The 23,105-nt window shown below is 42.2% G+C and overlaps 1 protein-coding gene and 1 long non-coding RNA gene across 4 annotated transcripts in view; one reads left to right on the top strand and one right to left on the bottom strand.

Moving 5' to 3' along the window:
• Positions 1-3,390: 3,390 nt before the first annotated feature.
• LOC118373186 (uncharacterized) lies at positions 3,391-6,756 on the bottom strand. The gene is made up of 3 exons (XR_004823372.1): positions 6,620-6,756; positions 3,726-3,792; positions 3,391-3,629 (listed from the first exon to the last, which is right to left on the bottom strand). It is a non-coding gene; the product is annotated as an uncharacterized LOC118373186 (long non-coding RNA).
• The window catches only part of LOC118373185 (electrogenic sodium bicarbonate cotransporter 1-like), a 96,457-nt gene continuing 78,856 nt past the window's right edge, over positions 5,505-23,105 (top strand). For 2 of the 3 annotated variants that reach the window (XM_035759268.2, XM_035759267.2), the window contains exons 1-2: positions 5,505-5,961; positions 19,933-20,006. In XM_035759268.2, the coding sequence (XP_035615161.1) occupies positions 5,942-5,961; positions 19,933-20,006 (94 nt within the window). In that variant the 5' untranslated portion in view covers positions 5,505-5,941. The remainder of the gene's footprint in view (positions 5,962-19,932; positions 20,007-23,105) is intronic. The other variant, XM_035759265.1, reaches the window with a different exon arrangement.

Below are 23,105 nucleotides of genomic sequence, written 5' to 3'. Positions count from 1 at the left end.
TTGCTAACTGGTTGAACGTGGCACGTTTATAACTACAACCAGTTAGCAAGTCGTACATTTCGGAATTTCCTCGTACCGACTAGTACGTGACCACAGCAAAAGATGGCTACATACATATGTTTCACTTATGGATATTAGTCCCGAAGAGCTGCTAATGTTAATGTTTCATGTTGAGAGTAAACACCAATGCTACGGCCGATATCACAAAAGGCCATTAGTTAGACACACACACACACACACACACTAACTTGTTTTCCATTGGAGACAGATTTTCATGCAAATATTCTAGAATCCACATAAAGAAAACATGTGAATTCTTCGACTAGTGTTTTTTTTCTTCCTCAAAGTGGACTTGCATTTTTTAATACAAATTAGCAGCAATCAACAATTTACATCACTAAATCAAACATGTCTAACGCAAAACAAACCACACAGGTAAAAACAAGAAGACTTTAAATACATATGTACTAAAAAGAAGGAAAAAAGGGCAATTGTATTCACTCAGAAAAAATCGCATTATAATGACTGAAGAACATGTCATTCTTTTTGTTATTAACTATGGATGTCTTAACTAGATTATTACATTCAATCAGAAATATTTTACATTTTGGTGTAGAATTATAACAAATTTTGTTTGATTTATTTAACCTTTATTTAACCAGGAAAAGCCCATTGAGACCAAGAGTATTTTTCAAGAAGGCAGCAACTATCAATACATTACAGAACTAAAACATACAACAATACAATACAGTTCAACAACATGATCCAGCCTCAATAAGCATTTACACTCCTCTGTAACAGTCTCCCATCAAAAATGTCAATTCATTCAGAGGCACTAACATATCTAGATGCAGCATGGATTGTAGACTATTCCTTGGCTCTGTTGCACAAGATGAGAAGGCAGTCTTGCCTAATACTGTAAATGTCCTGGGGGCCTTTTTAAGTAGCAACCACCTAGCAGACCGGGTATGGTAACTGCTGGTGGTGAAGGAGACCAGACTACATAGGTAAAGAGGGAGTTTACCCAAAAGGGCTTTGTAGATGAACACATACAAATGTGCCTTTATGTGCATATAAAGTGAGGTCCAACCAAACATTTGGTACAAGGTGCAATGGTGGGTGAGTGACTTGGCCTTTGTAATAAAGCTCAAGGATGCATGATTAACAGAGTCCAATCTCTGTAAGACAGAGGAGGCTGCATGCATATACAACAAGTCACCATAATCAATTACAGCGCGAAAAGTCGCCTGAACAAGCTTCTTTCTAGCCATAAGCGGGAAGCAAGCCTTATTACGAAAGTAAAAACCCAATTTCAATTTAAGCTTCCTCACAAGATTATCAATATGAACTTTAAAGGACAACTTGTCATCCAACCATATAAAAGGTATTTGTAGGATGACACTTTTTCAATGGATAAGCCACCAGATGTGAAAATGCTAACCTTCTCTGTCTGAGTACGAGCTCTGGTAAAGGTCATACATGTTTTGTACATTCAAGACCAGTTGTAGACAATAAAGGAAGGCTTGCAGTGACTGAAAAGCATTACTGGAGCTCTTCAACAGCCTTAACCTGTAACGCCGGCTTCCAACTCGCACTCTCAAACACGTAGATCTGTTTGTACTCTACTTTTTGTACTGTAGCCTATTGGATTTCCTGTAATCACCTATTGCCTGATCTCCGGACGACATTACTAGCCTTTTTGGACCCCCTGTGTATGACCTTCTGCCTGCCCCTGGACCCAGCTACCTGCCTCCTTCTGTTGTCCTTTACAATCAAACACCTGCTGCGCCCTGCGCTTCAAACCAGCTCTCTGTCTCTCATTGTGTTCATTACAGAACCAGAGAAGGAGCACATGAATATATGACTGTATCATATGCATATAGATGCAACTTTGCTGGTTGCATCTCATTTCCCAAATCAAAACAACACAGGAGCTAAAATGAAACCCTGGGGCACACCTTTATTAATCTCAAGAAAGCTATACTTGTGATTGTCAGCATATACGCATTGTGTTCTGTCAGAAAGATAGTTCCTAAACCAATTTACTGCCCCTTCACTGAGACCAATGTTACTGAGTCTAGCTAGAAACAATACATGGTCAACTGAATCAAATGCCTTTGATAAATCAACAGAGTAGCAGAATGCTGCTTTTTATCAAGTGCATTAGTGATGTCATTTGTCACTGCCATAGCTGCAGTTGTGGTGCTGTGCCCCGATCTAAAGCCAGACTGAACCCCGCTCAGTATGTTCTTTTCAATTAAGAAGTTTTTTAACTGGGTTCACTAGGGATTCATAGACTTTGGCCAGGTTAGGGAGTTTGGAGATAGGACAATAGTTATTAGCATCTGAGGGATCTCCACTCTTTAGCAGTGGGAGGACATAAGCTGATTTCCAAATGCTGGGTAGGGAATTGGTCAAGAGACTCAAGTTGAAAATGTGAGCCACAAGTTCAGTACTAACACCAGCTGTTACCTTTAAGAGGTAGGGATCCAGGTTGTCTGGACCTGCAGACATTTTAGTGTGTATTGCCTTTAGTGCTTTATAGACCTCAGCATAAGAAACAGGCTCAAAGTTAAAATGGTTCACATGAGGGCCTATATCTTAGTTTACTGTAACAGAGCTTACATTAGAGGCCTGGGACCCACCATTATCAAAAATTGAGCCAGCAGATATGAAGTGCTTGTTAAAAACCCCATACAATATCAGCTTTATCCTTCACTTCACTAGAATCCACCATTAATAAATGGTCAGGAAAGCCAGAGGATACATTAGAACCTGACACTGATTTGATTCGCTTCCAGAACTTGGTATGGTTGTTTAGGTTCTCTGTGACTGCATTTAGATATAAATCGGATTTGGATTTCCTGGTCAATCCTGCAAATTGGTTTCATAGTGCTCTGAAAGAGGCCCAGTCAACAGGAGCATTTGTATGTCTAGTTTGAGCCCAAGAGACAAATGGACTTGCTGCAGATAAAAATGGGTAAATGATGACAGTGCACAAAATTTAATTTTTTGCTTAAGTTTTCATGTATCGAATAAAAATCTAAAGTTCAATTCAACGGATAGTTTTGTCACAAAAACTGCTGAGTTAAATAGAAAATGTGCCTATTCTGGTCTTGGCACGTGCGCTCTAGCCAACAGCTCACAGACACAGTGCAGGTAGGCTGTGCTGGTACAGTAAGCTAGTCTACATGATTAGATTATTATGGATAAAGAGCGAGAATATTTGTATTGGTCAAAAGGCAGTCAAGCATCGATCATCATGTCACCAGAATAAGACCCTCTATATTTATTGTAAAGCAGCATCATGGTTTCCGGAGTTGTAGTAGGAGGACCACACACACCATATCATCACGTGACACTAAGTTTACTTCCATATGATGTTTATTATATCAATATCTGCGTTTTCACCGCCATTTCACACATAATTAATTTTACAGACACAAAAAGATTCCACCATGGAACACATTTTTTTAATAAGGTATGACTTTACTCAAATAAAAACCTGATGGAAATGTGGTTATTGATGTGAATTAATCTTTTACTTCCTGTCCAGTTGCAGTACTGTCATCCTTTCGCACATCCAAGCATTGCTCCACATTGTATCTACATCAAACACTTGCACTGACCTGAAGCACAAATTACACTCACATTAATATCATTATTCATGATGTGCTAACAGCTTGTTATGTGCTTTTCATCAAGGTCAAAGAGTTTCTCAGTACCTTGTAAACATTAGCAGATCATCGTCACAGTTTGCCCTGGAGGGGAGCCAGTGAGGAGATGTGGAACCTGTCAAACAAAGTGACACTGTATTTGATGCCGTTTTGTAATTAATGATGTCAATGATTTTCAGGTGCGCACTGTGGACGGGAACGGGGGAATGTCCCCCCCACATTCTGAAATTGCATTTTTGTCCCCCCCAGTCTTATCATTGGAATGTGATACAAAACGAGGCAAGGGTGTGCTTTAGGACCATGCGGACGCCTCCGAGCAGTCCGTTAGGCGGTTGGAAGTGTCTATCTGACTGGATAAAAAATAAATTGTAATAATTATGCCCCCCCCCCCACTTCTAAAACCAAAGTTGCGCCCCTGATCATTTGTATATATTATTTTTTAAAGCCTTTTAAATGTATTGACCTGCATGGGTACTATAATGAGTTTGTATAGCTTGGTTTCACTTTCATGCCTTGTGTGTTTTTCAATATGAATGAGAAAGGGGGGAAAAAACATGTATTTCTTCATTGGTAGTCATTTGGGATGTTTTATGAACGGCAAAAAAAATAGGCTACCATTATGAAGGACCATAGGGACATTTTGTGGGATCCTTGAGGAAACATTCCCAGTTGGTCCCTGCAAAGCCTACCTAAAGTGCATAGCATATGCCTAGAAGATGGAGCTATACTAACTTCCTGGTCTGGAGGGTCTTTGAGCTTTATAGGCTGCCGCAGGCAGTGTTAAATTGCAAACCAGTCTGTTATTACCAATTTACTTAGAAATTAGTTGATAATCAGACAGGCGGTGAATCTACACAATAAAAGAGGCTGTCAGGTGTAAATGTGTACCTGTATGATAGACCTATCATGGCCATGAAATATAGATTAACTTTGAGTGTAGGTGGTTTAGTGCAGTTATAGTTTATTTATTCGCATACAAAGATTTGCAGCAAAATGCGTATGTTTCTAGCTCCAACAGTATAGTAATATGGGGTGGCAGGTAGCCTAGCGTTCTGCCCCTGAACAAGGCATTTTTTATTTAATAAATTTTTTTACCTTTATTTAACCAGCCAAGTCAGTTAAGAACACATTCTTATTTTCAATGACGGCCTGGGAACAGTGGGTTAACTGCCTGTTCAGGGGCAGAACGACAGATTTGTACCTTGTCAGCACGGGGGTTTGAACTCGCAACCTTCCGGTTACTAATCCAACGCTCTAAACACTAGGCTACCCTAGTTAACCCACTGTTCCTAGACAGTCATTGAAAATGATAAACAAAGTTTTTTTATTTTTTATCTAGCAGTGGAGCTATAGAACAGTCTCATTGTAATGGCTGGAACGGTATCACACATATGGAAACCAGATCCTCCTCCACCAGCCTCCACTGATACAATAACAATACACATAATCCAAAAAGTAAAAAAAGAAATAACAATTTCTAATTCATAGTAGTGGATAAATGTATTAATCATATATATTAATCATTAGCCTATATTTATGAACCAGAACAAAAAAAAATGGGTAAAAAAAAAATGTAATTTGGTGATTTCACAATTTATAATTATGCCTTATCAATAGGCCTTGGAATGTTGACCCATAATTCATTTGTTTATATGGTAAACATAGGCCTACGCATCAGTTTCACCTTTACTTTTGTTTCTTTGTACACCGTGCTGCTGAGAAATTCATTATTGGAAAGATGTGTGATAACTAGAAATCCAGCAGAGCCCAATATCTCTAACTTTTTGACCTCTACCTCCCACTTGTGGCGTGACGTTGAAAGAGGGATGGAACTTTAAAAAATGGAAAAAGACACGCCGCACTCAGAGCTTCTTCAGACAAGCGCAGAGAAATACGAAAGGGATCGCGAAACTTCGAATATTTACTTAGAATGGTGTGATAAAAGCTATCGCGGTATACATAATCTAAAAGTCCGTTTCTATATGTGTTGTCGAACCGATTAAATGTCATTGATTACTGCCAGATAGTTGTATACGCATTTGAATAACTTTTAAGAGTTTATTCTTTCTTCTCAAAGGCAGGAGAGAGTTGCTTAATGGAGTGAGACCAACGTTGCTAAATAGTTTCGTGTAATACAGTTTGTACGCATTGTTTTGAAACAAATCTCAACAACTTTCTTGCTTTCATTGAGCAAGGCGATTGGGACATCGGCTTCAGTCTTCTGGAGTCATCCCCGAGGAAAAGCTGGACAAAACTCCGGCAGAATGAGCACCGATAAAAACAAGTGAGTATGAACCAGTTTTTTTTGTGTGACCACTTCCTAAAGTTAATATTTATTTTCCACTCGCCTTATGTGGTTTTGGTGGTGTCTGTTGGACTGGGCATGTTGCGCTTCAAATATTGTCCCGGTCAGAAGTGAGGTAATTTAATAGCATATCACGTTACTGCTGAGTAACGTTAACAGATGTTCCTAATACTAGCTACTTGGATAGAGTTCATATTTCAACACACGCTAACCACGGCCATTATACTGGAATCTACGCGTAATTACGCAAAGCCATTTTGTCGCCAAAAGTCTTCCATCATGGAAAATCTCTATGGCATGGCATTGTTTACCTTTTGAGAAACCTTAAACAGGGGGAAACTATGAAATAATCAATTACAACCTTTCAAGGAAGGTGCCTTGTGGTAAAGCGAATTAGCCGCGTTAACTATTTAGCACCCTACATTGATTAATTCTCAGTAGCTAACAGATCTTATACACAATTGAGGTCTGGATAAGCTGCCTGTTACCGCCGCTTCTCCAAGGCTGAGGCATGAGAGTGCACGATAATCTTCTTTTCCGAGAGCCTGTCACAATCAATTAGATTGTACGTGTCTAAATAAGACTCTAGAGCCAAGTGTTATCGCTCGTCAGGGTGAAGTAATTTATGAATACATACATGTCTGAATATTGACAACACCACAAAACGTGGTAACTCTCCTTCGGTCTGTGTGGCCTCTCTTGAAAGTATAGCGGGAGAGGCAAAGCGAGAGCGTTTACTCCGCCCTGCTGAGTCCCTAACAACCGGATGTTCCGGTTTTCAGGGGAAATAGAAAGGTATGTGACACGACTTCCGCTTTTGGACATTAACTTGGCGAGAGGGTGGCGCTCTATAGTAACTCCTCCTCCACATTTACTGGATTGGTTGAACAGTACAGAAGATAACCTTAAAACAAAGTAGTTTTTTCTTGTCCTTGAGGTCTGTGTCGTGGATCTAGTTTCAGGCATTATTTTTACGTTTTCTACGTTCGGTTAACATCTGTCCACGAAAATAAGACCTCAAAGTGAGATTTTTTTGTATGAAGGTCAATGAGTGAATTTGTAAAACAAAAAATTTAATTGCTAATTTGCTAAGTCAGGCTTATTTGATCCAATAGAAGTTTCGTTATGTTTATGTTATGAATGCACTGATATGTGGAAGAACGTGGCATTTCGGCAACTTTGGGGAAAAAACGACTTTATATAGACGTTATCCGTTGTTCACGTGAATATCTGCCCTCTCATTGGCTAGAATGGTCCCACCTGATCTCGCCTCTTCCCGCCTTACTTCCATCTTCAAGGACATGTCTTTTCGTTGTTAGAGCAGACACTCAACTTTCTTGTTAATATAATAGATAATCTATGGTATAGCCAACCAACGTCGCTTGCCTCTCAGGAACATGCACCCTGGTGGAAAGTTTTGTATGGGTTGTATATGTTTCTAAACTACACGCTCTTTCTCCTTAGATCTAAACCTCCAGATTACATTATACTCTTTGTTTTTTTGTACATTATATGTAATCCATTCATGCTGTAGATTTATTCTGGTAAAAATGTCTGAAGCAGAAACTGGGTGAGGGAAAATAGATCATCTGGTCACATATATTGCCATTTGTGATGTCCTTGTGAATCATTTCCATACTCATTCAATGTACATTTATTGCTTCATAGTTTGACAAGGAACCACATTGTAAAATACCTTTACTAAAAAATATGATTCCTCATTATTTATATTTTGTTTTCTCAGTGACTAATCCACTAATCGGATTATGTTTGACAGGGAAATCATTCTTTTCTGTCATGATGTCATCTTTATTTTTAAAATTTTAACTTTATTTTACCAGGCAAGTCAGTTAAGAACAACAAATTATTATTTATGTTGGCCAGGTCGCAATTTTAAATGAGAACTTGTTCTCAACTTGCCTACCTAGTTAAATAAAGGTGAAATAAAAATAAATAAACATTTACAATGACGGCCTACCCCGGACAACAGTGGGCACTGATTGTGCGCCATCCTATTGGACTACCAATCACGGCTGGTTGTGATACAGCCTGGAATCGAACCAAGGTCTGTAGTGGCACCTCTAGCACTGAGATGCAGTGCCTTAGACTGCTGCGTCACTTGTAAGCCCCCATCTACTTACTGTCTGGATTTATCAGTGTGTTGTTTCCTGTTGTCTTTACTTCAGAGAGCGGATACAGGAAACCAGTGACAGACGCTTCAGGCTGATTAGGTGCTATGCGGGTTAGATTTTGTAACCTAAATCAAATTTTATTTGTCACATGCTTCATAAACAACAGATGTAGACTAACAGTGAAATGCTAACTTACAGGGTCGTTTTCCAACAATGCAGAGTTTAAAGATAAAAAATAATGGAAATAGACACAGGAATAAATACACAGTGAATAACAATAACGAGTAAAATAAAACATGGCTATATAGAGGGAGTACTAGTACTACTTGGCCGATGTGCAGGGGAACCAGGTAATAGAGGAAGACGAGGAAGCTATGTACATGAACAGTGCATTCAGAAAGTACCCGTTAACTTATTCCACATTCTGTTGTGTTACAACCTGAATTCAAAATGGATTAAATATATATTTTTCTCTGATCCATCTACACCCCATAATAACAATGTGAAAACAAGACATTTTTGCAAATTTATTGAAAATCAAATACATAAATATATAATTTACATAAGTATTCACACCCCTGAGTCAATCAATACATGTTAGAATGACCTTTGGCAGCGACAACAGCTGTGAGTCGTTCTGGGTAAGTCTATAAGAGCTTTGCACAATGTCGGCTTGGTAAGCAACTCCAGTGTATATCTGGCCTTGTGTTTTAGGTTATTGTCCTGCTGAAAGGTGAATTTGTCTCCCAGTGACTATTTCAAAGCAGACAGAACCAGCTTTTCCTCTAGGATTTTTCCTGTGCTCACCTCTATTCCGTTTGACTGGATGTATTGATAACTTCACCACTCTCAAGGGACATTCAGAATCTGCTTTTTATTTTGACCCATCTACCAATAGATGTTTTTCTTTGCGAGGCATTGGAAAACCTCCCTGGTCTTTGTGGTTGAATCTGTGTTTGAAATTCACTGCTTGATTCAGGGACCTTACAATTATCTGTATATGTGGGGTACAGCGATTAACATGATATTTGAATAATTAACTAAACACTATTATTGCACACAGAATAAGTCCATGCAACTTATGTGACTTGTTTAGCACATTTTTAGACCTGCACTTATTTAGGCTTGCCATAACAAAGGGGTTGAGTGTTTATTGACTCAAGACATTTCAGCTTTTCATTTATAAAAAAAAACTAAAAACTTAATTCCACTTTGACATTATGGTATTGTGTGTAGGCCAGTGACACAAAATCTCAATTTTAAATTCAGGCTGTAACACAACAATTCAAGGGGTGTGAGTACTTTCTGAAGGCACTGTAGGTAGGGGTGACTAGGCAACAGGATAGATAAGACAGTAGCAGCAGTGTATGTGGTGAGAGTGAAAGTGTTTGTGTGGCATCATTATGCATGTGTGCTTATGTTATGTGTGGGTGGGTGTTGGTGTGAGTGTTTGGGTAGAGTTCAGTGTGTGTGTTTGTGTGTAGTTGCTGTGACAGAGTTAGTGCAAGAAAAGGGCAATGCAGGTAGTCCGGGTTTCCATTTGACTAGTTATTTAGCACTATTGTTTAGCAGTCTTTTGTCTTGGGGGTAGAAGATATACAGGGTCCTGTTAGTACCAGACTTGGCGTTCCGGTACCAATTGTCGTGTGGTAGCAGAGAGAACAGTCTATGGCTTGGGTGGCTGGAGTCTTTGACAATTTTTTTGTGCCTTCCTCTGACACCGCCTGGTATAGCGTTCCTGGGTGGCAGGGAGCTTGGCCCCAGATCTACTGCTTCAATGCACTATTTCTACACTTCCCGTTCTTAAATTTAGTTTTTGGTCTTCGGTTTCTCTATTTTTGGTGATATATATATATCATAGCGGTTTAGATGGCACAATGATTCTCTACAATATACTTCCTTGTTTTGTCACAAACTGAAATTCAAATCAAAGTTTATTTGTCACGTGTGCCGAATACAACTGGTGTAGTAGACTTACTGGAGGTGTAGAATACAACAGGTGTAGTAGACATACTGTAGGTGTAGAATACAACAGGTGTAGTAGACTTACTGGAGGTGTAGAATACAACAGGTGTAGTAGACATACTGGAGGTGTAGAATACAACAGGTGTAGTAGACATACTGGAGGTGTAGAATACAACAGGTGTAGTAGACATACTGGAGGTGTAGAATACAACAGGTGTAGTAGACTTACACCAGGTGTAGTATGCTTACTTACCGGCCCTACCCAATAGTGCAAAAAAGGTATTAGGTGAACAATAGCCATTTGATTACCTGTTCAGGAGTCTTATGGCTTAGGGGTAAAACTGTTGGGAAGCTTTTTTGTCCTAGACTTGGCACTCTGGTACTGCTTGCCATGCGGTAGTAGAGAGAACAGTCTATGACAGGGGTGACTGGGGTCTTTGACCATTTTTAGGGCGACCTATTTTAATTTTAGCAAATAGCAGAGCTATTTCTGCATAGTGCACCCTTAAAAGTGCACAGCGACTAGGAAAGATAGTCTTTGTACAATCCTTTAGAGCTGTTAGTAAGTTTCCCAAATATATTTTTCCAAGCACACTGCAAAAGCAACCATGTGAGAGAGCTAGGGAAGCCAGGGTGCAGGCAATCATGGTCCTCAACCTGCTCTTCCCCCTGAGCCACTGATGTGGGCCTTGACTAACATGCTGACCAGACTGCCCACGTTGCGTGTGCAAGTTTTGCAAATAAACTACAGTTCAAAAGTTTGGGGTCACTTAGAAATGTCCTTGATTTTGAAAGAAAAGCAAACATATTTGTACATTAAAATAACATCAATTTGATCAGAAATACAGTGTAGACATTGTTAATGTTGTAAATGACTATTGTAGCTGGAAACGGCAGATTTTTAATGCAATATCTACATAGGCGTACAGAGGCCCATTATCAGCAACCATCACTCCTGTGTTCCAATGGCACGTTGTGTTATCTAATCCAAGTTTAAAAGGATACACAGTGAGGACGATGGTTCAGGAGGAAAATCAAAATCCAAGGGCCAAAGTTGGAGAATTCCGGAACTTGGTCGCATCTTCGGGTCATCTACTTCCCACGTGTACAATCAGACATCACCTCCATGTCAATAGGCTCTTTGGAAGGTTTTCTAGAAGCCTTTATTTAGAGGAATCAACAAATGCAAACGCTTGGGGTTTGCTAATCCCTTGGATTGGAACCGACGCTATGGTCAGATGACATGGAAATAGCCACGCACAACAGTGGTGCAACTAGGACATTTTAGCCAAAAACCTGGTTGTCTCTGCCAGGAGACTGAAACTTGGCCTCAAGTGGATCTTCCAGCAAGACACTAACCCCAAGCACACATCAAAATCCAGAAATAAATGATTAATTGACCACAAAAGAACATGTTTACAATGGCCATCTCAGTCTCCGGACTTGAACCCCATTTAAAACCTGTGGTTTGAATTCCTGTGCAGTGTTCCCCATAAGGCCCATCCTGTTAGAAACCTCATCACAGGCTGATTATGTGGCTGTCCTGGGGGTATATGGGGCCCCTGGTGTGGTAGGAGCTCTAGTCCCATGACCCCGTCCATCCCCAGCATTGAGCCTGCTGCAACATGACTCTTCTCTCTCGCTTCTCCCCCCTCCCCCTCTTAGGGCCTTCATTCTAGCCTTGCCACATCACTCTGTTACTTGAACCGGCTGCATCCCCTCCCCTCCCTGCCTCACCCCTTCACACCCTCTGCGTGCAGAAGAAGACTATCATGGCGAATGCTAAACTAAATGCTACTTGAAGGCTATGTACAGGAAATGCTACATGATTGGATCCGTCAAAGATGTTGTACCTGTCTAGAGGATCATATTTGGTACAAATCAGTCCCAAAGTTCTAGACCTCAGCTGAATCTGGTAATGAATGGTGTGGCTTTTGAACAAGTTGAGGAGACTAAATTACGTGGCGTTACCTTAGATAGTAAACTGTCATCGTCAAAAAACATATAGATTCAATGGTTGTAAAGATGGGGAGAGATCTGTCCGTAATTAAGAGAAGCTCTGCTTTTTTGACACCACATTCCAAAAAGCAAGTCCTGCAGGCTCTAGTTTTATCTTAATTATTGTCCGGTCGGGTGCTGCAAGGAAATACCAAGTTAAGCTGCAGCTGGCCCAAAACAGAGCGGGACATCTAGCGTTTCATTGTAATCAGAGGGCTGATATAAATACTATTCATGCCAGTCTCTCTTGGCTAAGAGTTGAGGAGAGGCTGACTGCATCACTTCTTCTTTCATAAGAAACATTGTGTTAAATTCCAAATTGTTTGCATAGTCAACTTACACACAGCTCTGACACACCAAACCCCATCAAACATGCCACCAGGGGTCTTTTCACAGTCCCCAAATCCAGATCAAATTCAAGAAAGCATACAGTATAATATAAAGCCATTATTGCATGGAACTTCCTTCCATCTCATGTTGCTCAAATGAACAGCAAACCTGGTTTAAAAAAACAGATAAAGCATCACCTCACGGCACAATGCTTCTCCCCCATTTGACCTAGATAGTTTGTGTATGTATTGATATGTAGGCTACATGTGCCTTTTTTAAAGTTGATGTACAGTGCATGTATTCAGACCCCTTTCCCACATTTTGTTATGTTACAGCCTTATTTGAAAATGGTTTAAAAAATAAAATGGGTGTTGCACAACGATTTTAAATCAATAAGTTATAGTTTAGTCAAATAATTATATATTTGGGCTTGAAGTGACTACCGAAGTGTCCACTTCATGCAAATCAGTGTCAATGTGGTGTCTTGTCCTATGATATGACATACAAATTATTTTCAGGGGGTGCAGGGGTTTTTGCACCTTCCACTTTTTTTAAACCAGGAACATTTCATAATTTCATAATTTTTCTATTTTAATTTATTTTTTAGCTAGTCTGTATCTTTCAATAGTTATCCATATTACCAGTGCTTCATCCTAGAATTCCTAAGTATTTCTATGGTGGATTCGCAGCTGCAATTTATGAAAGATGACAAAACTTTGTAGATAACAATAATGGTGAAGTCAAAGAGACCATTGGTTTCCATCTGTGGCAAAGTTTTCACTAAATCAATACTTATGACAAATCCAGCTCCAGAACCAGCCATAGAGCCAGCTGGCAAATTTTTTGATTACGGTGTAGTAAAATGCAACAACTGATAACATTTAGCTTGATGAGGTTAGCATGCTAGCTAGCTATACTGACAGCAGGTTGTTGATGTTTAACAATGCCACTTGGAAATTCCGACACCCAATTTGTGACAATCAACAAGTAGCCTTTGTCATTCTTTGTCGGTGGAACCTAAACGTGCATTTCCTCTCAAGGATGGGAAATTAAGTTGAAATAGTGGCAGCAACTTCCTCTGGGTGTATCCTTTTTAAGCTTTTATAAAAGGATGGAAATAAGCCACTATAACTTCATTCACTCTTGGACCATTATTGCTTGATTTAACATACAACTTAAAAATGTTGAAATGTGGCTTTCTGGGACTCAGAGAGGGTTCTCAGAAACCCTCTCAAACCACCAACCAGATCTTCCTCATCTTTTTAGTTAATGTGAATAGGAATGACCCTGACCCTGTACATTCCAAGGCTCTCTCACTCTCCCTCTGCGCCTGCAGCTGTCCGAACAGACATTTCCCTAAGTTCTTAAACAGAGCCCCAGAGCCTCAGAGGAAGAGCTGACTTTGTCACATCACCAATGACACCTCAGGGACTTGAGAGATTGACTGGTTGAATGACTGACTGAATGACTGACTGGCTGGATGACTGACTGAAGCTATAGCCGGCTCTCTGACAACTATAAGATGATTCTCTATAGCTGTTTGCCTGGAAGGCATGTAGTAACCTGGAGGGACTGGCTGAACCCATGGCATGCTCTCTGTGTGACAGAGATGACGCTCTGTAACTGTTCTTACCAGGAAGGCACATACTGTCCTGGAGAGACTGAATAAGAAACAGGACAAGGAGAATGGTGGGAGATGAAGATGGAGTACAGTACAACCCCTCCATTTCACTCCCTACTATACTTTACAATGAAACTCAAGACTGCTTTGATGCTGCTCAACACTCAACTCTTGAAACTCAACCATTCCTCTATTCTTTCTTCTTTTTCCATTCTTTCCTTCAAGACTGAAAAACCAAAGGAGAGTCAGAGTCCAATATTTGTCAGCGCTTGGCAGGATGGCACAACGCCAGGCCCCCAGGCTACTCCTCTCCCCTGTGTGTTTGATGTTGGGGCTTTGCTTTAATGTTATGGTTATGCTCTGGCCCCAATCATATCTCAAGGCCAGATAATGTGATAAGGCTGTCCCTCTGCTGGGGAAATGAAGATGAGATGCTAGTTGGTGCTATCTGTCTCAGGAACAAGTTGTATCCTTCCTGTTGTTGCTTATTTAGTGGTTTGTGTAACAAGAGGCAACCCCCCACAAACTGTATAGCAGCTTTATTCTGGCCCGGGGTGGGGCAGTGTAAAAGGAGAAAGTAAATATTCCCTAGCCTACCTTGCCATCCAAGGTACTCGAAATAAGGAACAAACTGGGTATTCCTGGTGGATATTGGAAGTTTAATTTTAAATACCACATCTTTATCTGCGAAAAAAAAACCTAATTTGAACATGTCTACAGGACTATATTGGATTATTATTGATAAATTAAAGTACATTTTCTATTGAAAAAAAATCTGAGGAAAGTGAGAAGGAGGGATGCTGGTCACAGTTAATGATCTGTGTTGAAAGCTGGAGGGAAGGGAATGGGGGATACCTAGTCAGTTGCACAACTGGCTGCATTCAACCGAACTGTGTCTTCTGCATTTAACCCAACCCCTCTGAATCAGAGAGGTGCGGGGAGCTGCCTTAATCGACGTCCACGTCATGGACACTCTGGGAGCACTTGTTGTTGGGGGTTAACTGCCTTGCTCAAGGGCAGAACAGCAGATGTTTCTTAGAGATGGAGGGATGATAAGAAGGGGAACAGCAAGATGGAGAGAGAGAGAAAATAAGAAGGGGGTAGAAAGCTGAAAAATGAGCAAACTGTCTTTGTGTTCTGGTTAACCTAAGCCTACGGGTTAATATTTTACTCTTTCTACTTCTTGCTCCTCTCCCTGTGCTCTTGGTTCTGACTGAGACTGGCTCTCCATGGGGTCTAAACATCTGGTCTTGAAACTAAAGTCAGCTATGGGCTACGTTCCTATAGGCCTCCCTGCTCCAGGAAGAACCAGCTGGCTGAGGGATCAGGGTAGAGCTGTAGGCCATGTAGCCCCACAAAGTGATCCAACGCTTGGACAGGGAACTAAACATGAGCTCTGAGCTTCCTTATACACCAGGAACTTACCTGTCCTGCAGAAGGCTTTTGGCACAAACTGTTTTGTTCTCTCCGCTCTGACTGGCAGGTGTATTATCATTGTCAGGCGTATGGCTTTAGGCAAAATACACAAGTAGGCCTATATATCAGTATGCACAAATAGGAACCATATTACCATGGACATGCATGCATGCACATGCTTTAATGGTGTAACATTGTGTAACGAGTGTGTAGAAATCCTGCTCTGAAGAAATCCCGCAAATAATTAATTTCCAGCCCGGGACATCGGGCAGGTATAAGCACAGCCACACACTCTCTCATAGACATCATGCTGTGTTTGGTCAGTCATGGGAATGTGAAAGAGTATCTGACCAAGGCAATGGAGTTGCATTGTGTTTCTTGAGACCTGCAGAGTTGCTATCCAAGAACTTAGTCCTATTATGTTCTATTAAGTCAGGTTCTGTGCCTTCCGATGAAAAGGATGGGCAATAAAAACTGAATGGAGTGAATAACAGAAACTGAACTGATTTTATGTTGTCCTTCTCCATTGTCTGTCAGGACGATGCACAACTGTGTGGGGTTGTGTGTATGTGCACGCTGGATTGCTAAATAGGATGGGTGTAAATATGTAGACTTGTTTCATGGGAACAGACCTGACCTTCAAATCAAAGTTTATTTGTCACGTGCACCGAAAACAACAGATATAGACCTTACAGTGAAATTATTACTTACAGGCTCTAACCAATAGTGCGAAAAAAAGGTGTGTGTGTGTGTGTGTGTGTGTGTGTGTGTGTGTGTGTGTGTGTGTGTGTGTGTGTGTGTGTGTGTGTGTGTGTGTGTGTGTGTGTGTGTGAGTAAAGAAATAAAATGACAGTAAAAAGACCTTTGAAAATAAGAGTAGCAAGGCCGTATACAGACACCGGTTAGTCAGGCTGATTGAGGTAGTATGTACATGTAGATATGGTGTGACTATGCATATATGATGAACAGAGAGTAGCAGCAGCGTAAAAAGAGGGGTTGCAAATAGTCAGGGTAATCATTTGGTTACCTGTCCAGGAGTCTTATGGCTTGGGGGTAAAAACTGTTGAGAAGCCTTTTTGTCCTAGACTTGGCACTCCGGCACCGCTTGCCATGCGGTAGTAGAGAAAACAGTCTATGACAGGGGTGGCTGGGGTCTTTGACAATTTTTAGGGCCTTCCTCTGGCACTGCCTGGTGTAGAGGTCCTGGATGGCAGGCAGCTTTGCCCCAGTGATGCCTTGCGGTCGGAGGCCGAGCAGTTGCCGTACAAGGCAGTGGTGCAACTGGTCAGGAAGCTCTCAATGTTGCAGCTGAGAACCTTTTGAGGATCTCAGGACCCATGCGAAATCTTTTTAGTTTCCTGAGGGGGAATAGGCTTTGTCGTGCCCTCTTCAAGACTGCCTCTGTGTGTTTGGACCATTCCAGTTTGTTGTTGATGTGGACACCAAGGAACTTGAAGCTCTCAACCTGCTCCACTACAGCCCCGTCGATGAGAATGGGGGCTTGCTCGGCGCTCCTTTTCCTGTAGTCCACAATTATCTCCTTAGTCTTGGTTACGTTGAGGGATAGGTTGTTATTCTGGCACCACCCGGCCAGGTCTCATCGTTGTCTCATCGTTGTCGGTGTCGTCGATCAGGCCTACCACTGTTGTGTTGTCTGCAAACTTAAGCAGGTTAGTAGAAGTGGAGGAGGTTACCTGTAGCAGGAGGGCTTTTCCATTGTTGCCTTAGAATGAGTACATGGGCATAAAATAACTCTCTTTTGAGATCTTCTACATGGAATCTAATGAGTGTTTATAACCTTCGCTTGATAATCAATCTGTTCATGTTCTTCTTTTCTCTGCATGTATCTGGATATAGACGGTAGGTGGTGTGCATAATATACTTTTTTCAACAGGGCTCATAACAGATCAAAATAAACACGGTGCCCTTGATCTAGTAACTAGGCTCTTATTGCAGGTAACTGTAGTAGAGAGGCTTCCCGCGTGTGTGTGTGTGTTTGTATTTGTGTGCTCAGAGAAGGTTTCACTCCTAAGTAAAGCTAGGCTAATCCTGACAGCCAGGGCAGATCATTGTAAGAAGCCCACGTGACTCATAAATAAGGACTAAGGTGATAGAGTGAGAGATAGACGCAGCAAGTGTGAGCCAGATGGAGGACTAAGGCTTTGTGTGTGTGTGTGTGTGTGTCACCCTCATAACAATAGGGGATTTGGGCTGAACGACGTCCCTGGTGTGATGACACACACATCCTGTTCAGAATGCTTCAGCCTCTGTATTAATCCAATCATGTAGCTCAGTGTTTCCCAACCCGGTCCTCGAGGCCCCCTGACCCAGCCTTTCCACATATCTGACCTATTCCAGTACAAGCACACTTGATTCAAATGTGGTAACTAATCAGCAAGCCCTTGATTAGTTGAATCAGGTGTGCTCGTGTTGGAATTAAACAAATACGTGGACTGGCTGCTGGTGGTCCTGAGGACATGTTTCGGAATCAATTAATGTTGACAGTGGTATATTCCCCTGTTTTACTTATGTTCTAGGTATAGTATCTTGTTCTACCCGTGTTCTAGGTATATTCCCCCGTTCTACGAGTGTCCTAGGTATATTCCCCGTTCTACTAGTGTCCTAGGTATATTACCCCGTTCTACTAGTGTCCTAGGTATATTACCCCGTTCTACTAGTGTCCTAGGTATATTCCCCGTTCTACTAGTGTCCTAGGTATAGTCCCCCGTTCTACTAGTGTCCTAGGTATAGTCCCCCGTTCTACTAGTGTCCTAGGTAAAGTCCCCCGTTCTACTAGTGTCCTAGGTATAGTCCCCCGTTCTACTAGTGTCCTAGGTATAGTCCCCCGTTCTACTAGTGTCCTAGGTATAGTCCCCCGTTCTACTAGTGTCCTAGGTATAGTCCCCCGTTCTACTAGTGTCCTAGGTAAAGTCCCCCGTTCTACTAGTGTCCTAGGTATAGTCCCCCGTTCTACTAGTGTCCTAGGTATAGTCCCCCGTTCTACTAGTGTCCTAGGTATAGTCCCCCGTTCTACTAGTGTCCTAGGTAAAGTCCCCCGTTCTACTAGTGTCCTAGGTATAGTCCCCCGTTCTACTAGTGTCCTAGGTATATTCCCCCGTTCTACTAGTGTCCTAGGTATAGTCCCCGTTCTACTAGTGTCCTAGGTATATTCCCCGTTCTACTAGTGTCCTAGGTATAGTCCCCCGTTCTACTAGTGTCCTAGGTATATTCCCCCGTTCTATTAGTGTCCTAGGTAAAGTCCCCCGTTCTACTAGTGTCCTAGGTATAGTCCCCCGTTCTACTAGTGTCCTAGGTATAGTCCCCCGTTCTACTAGTGTCCTAGGTAAAGTCCCCCGTTCTACTAGTGTCCTAGGTATAGTCCCCCGTTCTACTAGTGTCCTAGGTATAGTCCCCCGTTCTACTAGTGTCCTAGGTATAGTCCCCCGTTCTACTAGTGTCCTAGGTATAGTCCCCCGTTCTACTAGTGTCCCAGATATATTCCCCGTTCTACTAGTGTCCTAGGTATAGTCCCCCGTTCTACTAGTGTCCTAGGTATATTACCCCGTTCTACTAGTGTCCTAGGTATATTACCCCGTTCTACTAGTGTCCTAGGTATATTACCCCGTTCTACTAGTGTCCTAGGTATATTACCCCGTTCTACTAGTGTCCTAGGTATAGTCCCCCGTTCTACTAGTGTCCTAGGTATATTCCCCGTTCTACTAGTGTCCTAGGTATAGTCCCCCGTTCTACTAGTGTTCCAGATATATTCCCTGTTCTACTAGTGTCCTAGGTATAGTCCCCCGTTCTACTAGTGTCCTAGGTAAAGTCCCCCGTTCTACTAGTGTCCTAGGTATAGTCCCCCATTCTACTAGTGTCCTAGGTATATTACCCCGTTCTACTAGTGTCCTAGGTATAGTCCCCCGTTCTACTAGTGTCCTAGGTATATTCCCCGTTCTACTAGTGTCCTAGGTATAGTCCCCCGTTCTACTAGTGTTCCAGATATATTCCCTGTTCTACTAGTGTCCTAGGTATAGTCCCCCGTTCTACTAGTGTCCTAGGTATATTCCCCCGTTCTACTAGTGTCCTAGGTATAGTCCCCCGTTCTACTAGTGTTCCAGATATATTCCCTGTTCTACTAGTGTCCTAGGTATAGTCCCCCGTTCTACTAGTGTCCTAGGTATAGTACCCCGTTCTACTAGTGTCCTAGGTATAGTCCCCCGTTCTACTAGTGTCCTAGGTATAGTCCCCCGTTCTACTAGTGTCCTAGGTATAGTCCCCCGTTCTACTAGTGTCCTAGGTATAGTCCCCCGTTCTACTAGTGTCCTAGGTATAGTCCCCCGTTCTACTAGTGTCCTAGGTATAGTCCCCCGTTCTACTAGTGTTCCAGATATATTCCCTGTTCTACTAGTGTCCTAGGTATAGTCCCCCGTTCTACTAGTGTCCTAGGTATATTCCCCCGTTCTCACAGTATTCCTGTTGTTCCTGCAGGGTGGAGGATGAGGCAGTGCTGGACAGAGGGGCATGCTTTGTCAAACATGTCTGTGATGAGGAGGAGGTGGAAGGTAAGAGCACTGAGCCTCTGTGACATCCATGATGGCTGCTGTATCAATGATTGGCTAACAATGTTATTCTATAATGTCTCCTCTCATTTCTCTTAAGCACCAACTCCATGGAGTCAACCTATTTCCTTTCTCCTCTCTGTCTTCCATCCCTTGATGTTTCGCCACCTCTCTCCGGGGCCGGCTCCGGGCATAAACGACATAAGCAATCGCTTAGGGCCCCTGGCCACTAGATCCCCCAGTCAGGGTCTCAACTTACTGTTTGAGAGTTAGAATAGTGGAATATGCAAGTTCGACATTTGGTTGTGCATCAGCAGTTTCTCTTATGTCAATCAATGACATTCACTCAATTAGCTTTGTCAGCTAACAATTTTTAGATTGGTAAAATAGTCTAGCCAGCTAACAATTTTTAGATTGGTAAATTAGTCTAGCCAGCCATCTAAACTTTCAGTAATCATGGCTGAATACTGACCGGGGACCATGAGACCAGGGGCCCTGACCTCAAGTGGGCCCCATTAGATTTTTTTGGGTTACTCTCACTCCGATATCATAATCACAAGTCTTGGCAAAATATGTAGAATTGCAGGAAATTTGCTTTAAAACTACAAATATTTTGTTCCACCCCATGGCAAAATGGGTAGAATTACAGGAAATGTAGCCTCCCGAGTGGCGCAGTGATCTAAGGCACTGTATCACTGTGCTAGCTGTGCCACTGGAGATCCTGGTTCGAGTCCAGGCTCTGTCGCAAGCGGGCGTGACCGGGAGACCCATGGGGCGGTGCACAATTGTGTCGTCCGGGTTAGGCCGGCAGGGATGTCCTTGTCCCATCGCACTCTAGCGACTCCTGTGGCGGGCCAGGTGCATGCACGCTGACACGGTCAGGTGTACGGTGTTTCCTCCAACACATTGGTGTGGCTGTCTCCCGGGTTAAGCGGGCATTGTGTCAAGAAGCAGTGCTGCTTAGTTGGGTCGTGTTTCGGAGGACGCACCGCTCTCGACCTTCGCCTCTCCTATGCCAGTACGGGAGTTGGAGAGATGAGACAAGACTGTCAAAATGGGGCAATGCTACAAAATGTGTAGAATTGTAGAAAGCGTGTTTTAAAAATGCAACATTTTCTGTACTCCCCATGGCAGAATGTATAGAAATGCAGGAAATTAACTTTCAAACTAAAATATTTCTCTCTGCATGGCCACTAAAAGTTTGGCCAGCTGGTTTGCACACGCGGCTTGGGATTCTGTCTGGGCCGGCAGGCTTAAATGTCTTACTCATGTCGGCCACGGAGATCAGGAGCACACAGTCGGCGGGGGCCCATGTGAGCGACGGGGGCCCATGTCGGCGGCTCTATGTTTTCTTCAAAGCGGCCGAAAAAGGTGTTTAGCTTTTCCAGGAGCAAGGCTTCAGTGTCCGAGACGTAGCTGGCTGTGCCTTTATAATCCATGATTGTCTGGAGTCCCTGCCACATGCGTCTGGTGTCTGAGCCATTAAATTGCGACTCCACTTTGTCTCTGTACTGTCGTTTTGCCGCTTTTTAATTGCCTTATGGAGGTCAGAACTGGCCTGTTTGAACAAGTCCTTGTTCCCAGTCATCTTGCTATGGTTAAATGTGGTGGTTTGCGCGAATGCTGCCGTCTATCCACTGTTTTTGGTTTGGATAAGTTGTAATCGTCACAGTAGGAACAACAGCCTCTATGTACTTCGTCACAGAGTCTGCGTATACGTCGATACTGTTCCCAGAAGCGACCCGGAACAGACCAAAGTTGAACAGTCCTCTCCACAGGTGCTTCCTGCTTAAGTTTCTGCCTATAGGGGGGAGGAGCAGGATGGAGGTGTGATCTGATTTGCCGAAGGCTATAATACTCTCTCTCTGTAGGTCTCGCTCTAATTTCAGGATGAAGTATAGGAGGGATTAATATTGAAGATAAAGATGTGGAGCAAATAACTACAGGTTTATCAAGCCACGTAATGCCTGCCCCCACATGAAGATGTTTACTACTTTAATCCCCCTGCAGTGACACACACACTTACTTTTACACAAACTTGTGCACTCACACATTCCTACATTTTCACACATTTTGACCTATATATATATATATATATATATATACATATACATATACATACATACATACATACATACATACATACATACATACATACATACATACATACATACATACATACATACATACATACATACATACATACATACATACATACATACATACATACATACATACACACACACAATCATGTCATGTTTGAGTTATAATTGACAGTGTGTGCACAGCCATATCTGCCAGCTAGCTCACCTCTGTGAGATTCTGTGTTAAAATTCAAACAAACCCCAAACCCAGGTTTCACATCACGTGGAGCAACACAGTGAGAAGAATCAACAACCAAAAATACCAGTCCCAGTCACATTGAATGTGAAATCACTCAGTTAGGACCAACCTCATGTTTGAATGGGTGTCGCCTTTTGGTGAATGACCCCTGGTTAAACTCCTGTTCGTTCTTTGTTTACACAGCCTGTTCTGCAGTGTAGTTGGCACTCTGATTTTAAGTTACCTTTGCAAAGTCAAGTTTATAATATTTATAATATTTGTTTCAAATAAGATGAAAATACATAAGGAACATTATTGACAAGCGGCCTGTAAAATTTCCTTTTACACGACCCTCCCAAATCCACTGTGAAGGCTACATACAGGCATGTAGCATGTGTGAGAGGTCACACTAGGGAGTGGGGTGTGAGTTCTGGAGATTACCCATGCCAACCAATACCTACATTAGTGTTTACCAGTGCATGAGGATTGGGTATATAGCCCAGAACATTTGGCCTGTGTGTTAGACAGCTGTTAGCTGGAGCATGTGGCACTCTGTTTCTCTCTCTCTCTCTGAAATGGCTTCCTGGATAAGTTTAGCCTTTTCCTGTCTGAGCTGATGGACAGGAAGTGGTTGGCATTTATTTACATCCTCAGCGTGTGTCAGGATGAGGACAGATTCCGTCCTGATTGGCCCAAGGGAAACGGCCTGACGCACAAAGAACTGACCAAACATTTTACCAAACAAGCTGACTAAATAGCCCATCATCAGTCAGTAGGAGT

This window comes from Oncorhynchus keta, chromosome 9, assembly GCF_023373465.1.
Source record: "Oncorhynchus keta strain PuntledgeMale-10-30-2019 chromosome 9, Oket_V2, whole genome shotgun sequence".
Classification (NCBI taxonomy): domain Eukaryota; kingdom Metazoa; phylum Chordata; class Actinopteri; order Salmoniformes; family Salmonidae; genus Oncorhynchus; species Oncorhynchus keta.
This window is presented reverse-complemented; position numbering and strand designations above follow the sequence as displayed.